This window comes from Trachymyrmex septentrionalis, unplaced genomic scaffold, assembly GCF_001594115.1.
Source record: "Trachymyrmex septentrionalis isolate Tsep2-gDNA-1 unplaced genomic scaffold, Tsep1.0 scaffold91, whole genome shotgun sequence".
NCBI lineage: Eukaryota > Metazoa > Arthropoda > Insecta > Hymenoptera > Formicidae > Trachymyrmex > Trachymyrmex septentrionalis.
Window position 1 is genome coordinate 350,444 of NW_017306102.1, and position 11,386 is coordinate 361,829.

Here is an 11,386-nt window from a genome sequence, read left to right on the forward strand (position 1 = left end):
TTTGGTTGCAGATAGCGCTAATAAATACGATTATGACGTTAATGGTAACGTCACAACTGCGCTCTATCAACGCTATTCCTTCCGAGATAGTGTATTAATAGCGTTAGCGTTTGCAAGATCCGTGAACGATCCTAGCATAGCGTTTAACATTCATCAAGATTAGATTAATGTTTGAAGGGATTCTGTTTTTAAGTGGCACCAAACTTTTCTCTCTTTAGAATTTCGTAGAGTAAACGTACATACGTAACGTGTGAATTTTAAATTTGATCATAGTAAACGCAATCTCAATTTCAATCTCTGCAATTGATAGCTTGCCATTAGACTGAAATAAATGTAATTCTTGCTTGTGTAAAGATTATCTTTAACTTTTCAAAGTTTCTGCAGAGTTCAACTTATGTATTTGATTTCATATTACAAATGTGAAAGTCGGAGGTATCTTGTTACTGGTGATTTTTAATTCCCATGTAAGGAAAAAAATTATTATTGCGGTATAGCGCGGCAGGGTATTCTGCTGCAAATGCTTAAGGTCCTTATTAGACCTAGATACGCTTCTTCTCAAATTGACAACGGATGCTCAAGGATTCTTTCTTTTATCTAATTAATTTACTCAGTGTAACTATTAATTTTAATCTAATTTTCGTTGTTCACTCCGGCCTAATGGCAAGCCATTATAGAGATTGCAATTGAGATTGCGTTTTGTTATTCACTATGAGAAAATTAAAAATTTATGTTACGTATACTTTACAAAACTCTAAAAATTTAAATTACAGAGAAAAGTTTGATCGGTGGTTGAAAACAGAATCCCCTACATTAATTTAATCTCGTCGAAATCTCTTTGGTTAAATGCTACCAACGCTACGCTAGTCTTTCATGGAGTTTGCTAACGTTATCGTGCTATTGGCTTCACGAACAGCGTTGATAGCATTTACATCCATAACGCGAATAGTGGCTGTGTTCAGCGGATTCAATAGTTGAGTAAGCGCTCGCTGCTATTGATGTATTCTTCCAGATCTAAAATGTTGATTGAATGATCTAAAAGAATAAAACAATAATTCTGTTTGTGTTACTTGCACTTTTTGCATTCAGCATCTTCGCTTTTTGTCTTTTGAACGCCCGAATCTTTATTTATTTAAATCTGTTTGGGTTGCTTGAAATCTTCAAAAATTTTTGACTTAAAATGAGATAGATATATGTATATTTGGACATTAAAAAGAGAGAAAGCGAAGATGTTTAGTACAAAAAATGCAAGCAACGCGAACAGATATAATGCCTTTTTGAAACTAGTACTTAAGAATAAATCTTAGGGCGGAAGCTCATGGGATTGCGGAACTGTGCAATGCAGAACAGAAAATTGACACGAACAGTTAACCAATCTTGGCCGTTCCGCGGTTATCGTTCTGCGTGCATTAAGGCTTATCTACACGAGGCTTAACATAACGTAAGGGTGCAGGCGCAAGAGAATGTTACTGGTCGTAGCGATGTGGCACAGGTACAACAGAAATTAATTTTATTTCTGATGTCTGCGCTTACCCTTATAGAAATTTAATATTAGTATTAAATTAATTAATCACATATTTTGAGTATTCAAAATATTACCAACAATATTTTTAATGCTGAAAATAAGTAATTAATTGGCCAATATTAGTATTAAATTTTTATAAGGATATGTTATGGACGTAGACTGTTCTCGTTGGTTTTGTCGCGGTTATTTATGGTTTGAGTCATCAAGAACATGGATGAGGAAAATTATCAAGGCAATATCGTGTCTCCTAATGATAATGACGAAGGTAACAATGAATCAATGGGGAGTAACATATCAGAAAGACTTGAGATATATGTATATATTTTCTCATTAGGTTCCATATTAGCTATTAAATTTATGTTTACGTAACAGCTGACACTGCTAGCAAATGTAAAAAGTCACAGCAGTTTATTTTTTACCATTTATTCATATTATGATTTCAACATTTAAATATTTATACGCGTCCATGCGCTTGTTTCGGACGTTCCCGTACAGAAGAGTATGACGCAGATTTTTTATGTCTACGCTTGAACTTGTGTACCTTTACGCCTTGTCGATGAGCCTTTACGTTTTCTGCAGGTTCAAGCGAAGCTTTACAAGTGCGTGCGTATGGCTTCGTTCGGACAATCAAAATATAATTTCGCTAACGCCATTTGTAGTTTTTCTGTTCCGTGTGATAGCCAACAATCCATTGTTCTATAAAATGTTCAAAAATGAAGCTGTTCCGCAAATGAAGAAAAACGTGCTCTTTCCATTCCGCAGACATTCGTTTCTTTACATCACATGGAAAAAAATTCTTCGTGCGGAAAAGGTAACAACTAATTTCAGGATTTCTTTATAAGTCCATTTTCAAATCCATATAATTAGTGTTAGTGCAGATAATGTAATTTGAATATTTTTTAATAACATAAGTTTTAATTACAACTATTCATAGATATTTCCATTATTATATATTCTTAAGACCATACAAAGTATGATTTTCTTGTCATTCCTTATTGCATATTTCCGCAAGTTTTGCTCCATGTGACATCTAATTCTTACATGTGGAACGCCTGAGATTGGGTTAAATGTTTGTGATGTCATTCTGTCGTTTTGCATTGCGCAGTTTCGCAGCCCCATGTGCCTCCGCTCTTAAGGTATACTCTATAGGATACGGAACTACGAAATGTTCGTGATTGGTAATGGTTTCATTCCGTCAATTCTGCTCCGCTAAAGTATATTTTTCTATGTCCTATTGAGTGGAATTTATGGAATTCGTAATTAGTGCTGACCAATCGCAAAAGTCTTCTTTTGATCATTTTTATTATTAGAACTACTGGAATAGCAGTTATCATTGGCTCGCATTAATTGCGTATTTATAAATTCCGCTCAATACATAAGGGGTACGGTCTAATTGCCGCTACGAATGCTCCGAAGTATTTTTTGATTGATTAGTTAGTAAAATTCTTTCTTCCGATTGGTTACAAATGTCTCGAAGCATTCATAGTGGCAACTCGATCACACCTAAGGAAACAAACTCCTGCAGATCGGAAATCACACATACATACAGGAATACCTGTCGACTTTGCTGATTGTGTTTTGTGTGCCCATTTTGATTTTGATTTATATTTTTACTCTTCCATACTATATATATACGGCATTCGTGTTCTGACCATATTAACCTCCATATTTATCTGGAGGCAGAAGTCATTAATTTAACAAGAAGATACACTGATATAAGAGCTCCCACACAGCGTGTGATATTGTATAAAAATATTTAAAACAACAATAGTTACGAGTAAAATTATAAGGATGTAAAAATGCTTAAAATTGTATATTTTCTCACAGATACAATGTGATTAACGTTTCGACTTCACAGAATCTTTTTCAAAATCCGTAGAGAATCTAAATCGTGTACAACAAGAATTTAATAATACATACCGCCGATACAGCCGCCAATTGATATAAACTATCGTTAATAAAGCAAACAGATAGATTAATCTTCATATTTCATTTACTTTGTATGGATGGTCTTGTTAAATATCTTCAAACTGATAAATCTCAAAACTTTCGTCAAACAATAAAATGAAATTGATAAGGGATTCATCATTAATTAGTGAGAATCGATTATATGTCTAAATTGCAGTAGTTTTCAAGTATCGTTACAAATAGCCACGTATACTCTGATTAAGATTTTAAAATTTTTCCGTGAGAGACATCAACAACAAGAGACCAAAATTTTAATGCGATGTGGGTGCATTCCTCTTATCGTTTCCAACGCTCGCAGTGTCCGCACACCTGTTCTACATAAAAGCTGATCTACATAAGACATAGAACGTAGGTCGCAGGTCGCATGTGAAATGTATTTCAGATTGTAATATGTCGCAGACCGTAATACATAGGACGCAAAACGCAAGACACGAAAGTTAAGGCTGCTGCACACAAAATTCCGCAACAGTGACCATAAGACGTAAACTTAAGCTGATGAGTCAATCAGGATATTGCTTTAGGTCTACGTAATCTAAATGGAAATAACAATAAACTTATCCATAACCTCGCAATAAGATGAATTTCAATCGGTTGATACTCGCTTGATGGATAAATTTATTGCTATTTCTATTTCCGTTAGAGTACGTAAGATCTAAAGCAGTATCCTGATTAGTTCATCAGTTTAAGTTCGTCTTGTCTTAAAATTATTATAGAATAATGTTTTTTTTTAAATTAAAGCTTGAAATTTTTACTTTAAGATGCTATGGCCAGATTTTAAGTTTAATGCATCCCTATCACTATTACAAATATGAAAGTGTCTTGAGAGAGATATTGAAAATTACAAAATTTGACGAAATGCACGGACTTTGTAAAATTTTTTTGGGGAATGTCGTTTGCAGCAGCATAAAGTTCGAACTTTCTCCTTTAATAAAAAAAAATGAGTTGCTACGATTTGTTTTTCGCAAAGTTACACCACTTTAAAGTAGCCCTTGCATTTTTGACATATACTATCGACATTACCTGCATTACCGAATATGCACCATGGCGCGATTGCTGAATGGATTTTGCACATCGTATTTTTTCGTGTGTGTAAATTTCAATAATGTGTGTTACCTTCGCGTTGCTCGATTACTGCAGTCGATTCCATATTAATGCAGGCTTTAATTTCTTCCTGCGGAATGTCATTCCAGATTCGTATTAGAGCTTACGATAAATCTCTGAGATTGACAAGATTGTTTTGCCAAATTATATTAAACAAGGTGATGTCAGAGAATAACACAGGACCATCTCTATCAATCCATTTGTTTAGGAACATTCTGTTGAACTCTCATCTCGTATTTATACCGTGGAATGGTGCATCATCTAACTGAAGCTACATTCAAGCCCTTATCTCTAAATGGAATATCTTTCACTAAATTTGAAAAATTATTTCTAAGGGAACGAACAAACTTCTCGGTTTTTAAAAATTCTTGAAAAAAGAATGGTCCAATTAACCGAACGTCAATTCCTGCCCAAACATTAATACTCCCTCGGTGTTGACGATTCACAGTTCTCGTCCAATGTTGATTTCGCTCCAATAATGCAAATTGTATCTATTAATGCACAGAACACTCTTAAATGTTGCTTCATCTGACCACAATACAAATCGAAAAAAGTTAGGATTTTCTTGTAATTTATTTTGAGCTCATGTATAGAACTGGATCCTCATATTAAAATCATTCTGCGAGAGTTCTTGGAGTATCGATATACGATACGGATGGTACTTATTTTTCCTGATTATGCGTAACACTAAAGATTGGCTAATATTTCTATCGCGAGCAATATCTTTTGTAGAAACATGTAGATTTGCAATAATTGTAGCCAATACGTCAATAGACACATTTTCATTTGTAACAACATTTTGTTTTTGTTGTCTTAGCTGAATTTTAACATTTCCAGTAATACGCACTTGATTCACCGAACGTGTAAAAACTCCTTACAAATTGACGGTTTGGAAAGCGTGCGTACAAATCAGCCTCTTGCGTAGCAGTTCGTCTACACTCATCATAAATCATTGACATATCGAAAACTTCTTCATTAGAATACAACATTTTTGAGAAACATTACTCGCAGCGTGATCTGTACTTGTCAATTCCAACTCAAATTTGAGTATTAGAACATGGTAATTTTCGAATAAGGCAAGAGCTCAATGTTTCCAAACAAACGGTAGAGGTGGTCTTGTATTATCCTTTTCCACAAAAAGTTAGAAGCTTTTCAAGAAGACAGGCATGTCTTAATCAGCATGGTGAATATTTTGAACAGTCTGACTTATTTTGATTTATATTCCAACAATAGTTGAATTTTTGAAAAGATATAAATGCAAAACTATTCAGCTCATTGAACACTATCGATAGAACGAGAAAAAATACTACTTTCCATTAAAAAAAAAATTTTTTTTACTGATAATATAAAAATCAAGGACATTTAGGATTACTCAAATCATCAAAGTATGTCTCCCTACTTATCCTACAATTTTAATAATAGGTGTTTTCCCTTTATTTCTAATCTGTCTTTTCGAGAAAAACGTGAACTTTTTATCAAACTCATCCTGTTTACTTCCGTGATATTATTTGGCCTCTTCGCATAATAAAAAAAAATTAAGAACAGGAAAAAAATATTAAATATTGGAGAAATAAAAAATTAGAAATAAAGATTAAATATAAATACAATGGATACAAATAAGATATAAAACATAATATAATATATATAATAATTATTTATATCCATTGTGAGTTACGTTCAAAATCTGTATTCTTAATTTTTTTATATTTAATGTTTAATATTTATTTATTAATAAATTAAAATAATATTATTCATATCTTAGAAACATGGCGCTGTGATAAAATGAATTATAATACTTTAACATTATTGCAATATATATAATATTGCAATATGATAAACTGCAATGCTGTAATATTACAATGCAATATTGCAATCATTGAAGATATTGCGGCAATACTGTTTGCCGATATACAAGGTGATTTAGAACAACCCTGTGTCCTTATACAGACGTGTTCCTATCTGAACTCTAACAAGGACATGACACGAACTGCGAAATACGAATTGGAATGTAACCTATACCATTCGAAAGGCGGGATCGAGAGTGTAAAAAGTGTAAAAGGGTTTGGGTGCATAGTTCTCGTTTAAGAGAAATTTGCATGTGAAGTTGAGCAATCGGCCTGCCGCGCGGTAAGTATTGTGAATAAGTAGGGGTAAAGCAATAAGCGCGGCCGAGAGGCCTAAGACGCGCGTACTACTTTTGGGTAATTCTTTTACAAACCGAACGGATTTTGATGAAAATTAATCGGCACCTCTTCGATTTGACTGAAACTTTTTTTACGGATTCTATGTCGAAAAAAAAAGAGATACGTGTCCGAGGAATTTTTTTTTATTTGCATATTTTCGATAATACAAGTGATCGAACATTTGAGAATGGCAAGTTTTTTGGCTTGGAGACTCATTTTTTCATAAATCCATAGGTCCGAATCTTTAAGAGCTACAAAATTTTCACCAATTGCACTTTTGTAGCTGAAGGACTGAACTGTAAGAAAAAAATTTTTTTTACAAAAAATACTAACAAATTTATATTGTTATTAACAATTTAATTGTTTAAATCGATTTTTAACAAACGCCCCCAAAACGAATCAAGTTTTTAGTATTTTTATCGCATTCTCCGTCAAATTTTACGTCAAAAACATGTTTTCAAAATATGGTACCTTTTCAATTATTATTGTTAAAATATTAATTTATATAGCGCGTAACGGCCAAAAAAACGGTTTTTTGCTAATAAAACGAAATCTGTAACTCGTATCAAAAAAAGTTAAATGTAAAAGTTGTAGATAATTGACAGATCTACAACTTTTCTCGAAAATTTTTTTTGACATAACCTCAAAATTTTAAATTAAATTGCAAAAAATGTTAAAAATCAGCTTTGTAACAATTATTTCTTGACAATTTGCATAAAAAAAAGTTTATGGGTAATTAATTTCGAATCGAATCTCCTGACATGTTAGAAAACCAATCTTGATTGAAAAAAAATTATTATCAAGCTTTGAAAAAAAAATCTATCCAGTGCGTCATGTAATATCGCCCTGTTGGTTGTATTAGCCACCACTGCCATGAAAGACTTTGATAAATAATAATAGATCACTATGGATTACGGATCTCACTTTAGGCGGACTTCCCCGCGAAATTTTAAAAATATGCAAAAATTAAAAAACCAATATTAAACCAAAAAACCATTGGAGAAATAATTATGAATGCTAAGAAACGAAGTTCCAAAAAATACATAATTTCAAAATATAAAATAAATCCCACATGTCAAAGTTACGCACTGGATGGATTTTTTTTTCAACGCTTCATAATAATTTTTTTTCAATCAAGATTGGTTTTCTAACATGTCAGGAGATTCGATTCGAAATTAATTACCCATAAACTTTTTTTTATGCAAATTGTCAAGAAATAATTGTTACAAAGCTGATTTTTAACATTTTTTGCAATTTAATTTAAAATTTTGAGGTTATGTCAAAAAAAATTTTCGAGAAAAGTTGTAGATCTGTCAATTATCTACAACTTTTACATTTAACTTTTTTTGATACGAGTTACAGATTTCGTTTTATTAGCAAAAAACCGTTTTTTTGGCCGTTACGCGCTATATAAATTAATATTTTAACAATAATAATTGAAAAGGTACCATATTTTGAAAACATGTTTTTGACGTAAAATTTGACGGAGAATGCGATAAAAATACTAAAAACTTGATTCGTTTTGGGGGCGTTTGTTAAAAATCGATTTAAACAATTAAATTGTTAATAACAATATAAATTTGTTAGTATTTTTTGTAAAAAAAATTTTTTTCTTACAGTTCAGTCCTTCAGCTACAAAAGTGCAATTGGTGAAAATTTTGTAGCTCTTAAAGATTCGGACCTATGGATTTATGAAAATGAGTCTCCAAGCCAAAAAACTTGCCATTCTCAAATGTTCGATCACTTGTATTATCGAAAATATGCAAATAAAAAAAAATTCCTCGGACACGTATCTCTTTTTTTTCGACATAGAATCCGTAAAAAAAGTTTCAGTCAAATCGAAGAGGTGTCGATCAGACAGGTGTTCGATTTGTAAAAGAATTACCCATATGGCGTGTTATACTGAATGAGTTTCAACAACGTGAGACTCCATCATTCAACCGCATCAGATCTAACCGAACCAAACTCTACAAATGTCCATAAGTATAGCATAATTCCAGTAAAATTTTTGGTCGTCAAATTCTATTTCCATTATTAGATCGATTCTATTGGCGCTATGACCTGTATGAGCAAAAAACTCATTAAGTTCATCCACTTTGTGCAAAAGCTGAGAACCGCTACTTTTGGCCTTAATTAGATCCAGTTGTCTCATCTTGCTTCAGATTTTTCGAGAGGTTTTGGAAATGTTAAAAGCCAACATGTAATAATCACTTTTAGCTTTTCTTACCTGCACTCTCTATTTCGGAGCAGCTTGAAACTTCGATAACTTTCAATGTCATCCTTTCTGCGCTACACTCTTCTGGCAAGATCTCGCTCTCATATAGCAATCCTAAATCCTGTCAGGAGTGATCTATAGGGTACATTTTTGTATTGAATTCTTTGCAGTAATGCATGCTTGTTGTAACAGGCAAACAGTCTCGAGTTTAAAATATCTATCTTTCGCTTAATGGACGAAGCCTGAAACAATGACGACCAATCAAGACTCTGCACTTCTGAAAGAAAGATCTCTTCATTAAAATATTTGAAGTTCCGACACATAACCAAACGATCTGACCGTCGTTGTATCTTAATTTTATATCTGATGGATATCAGGTCATGAGCTGAAAGAAAAGCCATATCATGCTGGCTAGCCAAGCTCACCAACTTTATACTGTCGTCAATAATACAGAGGTCAAGCAAGGTACTAGAATTTCTCAAATTACGTTGCCTGGTATGGTATACGATAAAAATTTGCAGAGTCAATAAAGTTTTTTAACTGAATGCTATCATACGTATAAGCATATTGGCATTAAAATCACCGAGGATAATGGCGTGCCTATAATTTGTTTGGAGATTCAGGAATAAATTTTGAAATTCCCCTGTATATATCCCGTATTAGAAGGTCTATACACTACATCTAGCAGAAGGTTTAGACGAGGGTTCACATCGAATCTTTGCAATAGAAACTCAGGCCTCCCTCTGCAGCCAGCCTCAGAGCAAGTAAGAAGAGACGCCCCAAAGTAATTGCGAAAATAAAAGGCAACTTCGTCGCCATGCCACTCGGTCCCATCTGAGCAATGAAAATCCAGGTAGACCTATCATAGTATCCGACATCTCAGATCTCAGTCATATTAACCATAGTTAATATAAGCTATTTTATCTTTTATTCTGCTGTCCAAAATTGGACATCTACTGGCATCCGTTGCAGAGTGCGTTAAGTTACAAGAAGAACTTTTGATATGTACACAGTTTCCGCATCTTGGCGGATCCATTTTCCTTTACAGACTTTCATTTCGTGGCTACACACTGGCACAGTCTTACAGTCCTTTGCGATATGACCAAAAGCCAGACATCTATAGCATTGCAATATACGTACATGGTCGGCAAATGTACATGCAGCATATTGCAGATATATACGGCCATTCTTAAGCAGAATCCTACGAACTGTCGGTGACACTTCCAGAACGCAACTGTACTTTTTATTTTCTTTCGGCATATATTTGTACTATGTCACCTTCAAATCGTGATCAGCAACCCCTTCCAGATTTTGGGCAATAATTTAATTTGTATTTTTTTGGTCGGCAGGCATTCCATGAATAATGATTCTTGGATTCATGATGTTCTCTAACACCTTAAGCCCAATCTCAGCAAGCTCTGAACAAGACTTTAATTTTATAAGATCAGGCTTATTTGCCTCAATTCTTATTCTTTTGTTCGAAGTATACGCGATCTCATTGACTTTAAGCGCACATCGCGCCGGTTTGAGAACGTCAAGTACAGTCCTTTTAGTATCCTGTGATGATGTAAATCTGTCGGTATATTTGTCTTTAGGCACTATAAAAAAGCTTGTAAATCTTGGGATTTCCAACGTTGGCCCTCGAGACACACATCTTGGAAGAGATTTTATCACCGATGCATACGAGCCCGCGTTAATGCCCTCACGAATATGATTTTTAGATAAATCCACTTTTTCATAGTCAGTTAAGGCCTTTTGAAAGATCTTAATTGTATCCGCATTTAGTCCACTGAATCTCATCCAATAGATTCACGAGAATAGTAGATACCTCCAAAAAGGCATCTCTACAAGTATGTAACGCAGCATCGACCTGGTCCCTTTCCCCTATCCCTTCTCTCTGCAGTTTCTTTGCTCATTAAAATTATTCTACTTGCAGTTTCACAATGCCTATCAACAGTAACCCTAAGCGCATATACCCTGGAAATATTAATAGATTATAAAATGGATCTGTGAGCTAAAATGTTAGATGTATTTGATCGTTTTATAAGCCCATGCTTTGATATCATAGTATCACTCTTGTCGCTGCCCGTCCATCGATAATACAGGAATCGACGTTTATTCAGCCTTCTACAGTAATATTCACAATTTCGTGCAACGCATGCGCAATCCAGGCAGCTTCCATAAACTTCCTCAATAATTCTCAGAAAAGTGGAAAAATAGAAATTCAACTCCAGAACCTTATAAATGTAAGAGTCACCAAACTTATATAAAGCAGAGAGTCAAGCAGAGGAGACACTCGACAGTTGTCCTGAAAAACAAGCTCCAATAGAGCAGCACCCAGCAGAAAATAGTTTCAAATAACAAAGCGATTTATTACACGTGTGTACATATACATAC

The 11,386-nt window shown here is 33.8% G+C and overlaps 1 protein-coding gene across 5 annotated transcripts in view; it reads left to right on the forward strand.

Annotated features, from left to right (window-relative positions):
- Positions 1–11,386, forward strand: part of LOC108756048 (zinc finger protein 569-like) — a 78,612-nt gene that overhangs the window by 14,428 nt on the left and 52,798 nt on the right. The window contains exon 14 of one of the 5 annotated variants that reach the window (XM_018499607.1): positions 2,102–2,280. The exons of the other annotated variants lie outside the window; for them this stretch is intronic. Coding sequence (XP_018355109.1) covers positions 2,102–2,224 — 123 coding nt within the window. The 3' untranslated portion in view covers positions 2,225–2,280. Of the gene's footprint in view, positions 1–2,101; positions 2,281–11,386 lie in introns of those variants that run through there. 5 annotated transcript variants of the gene reach the window in all.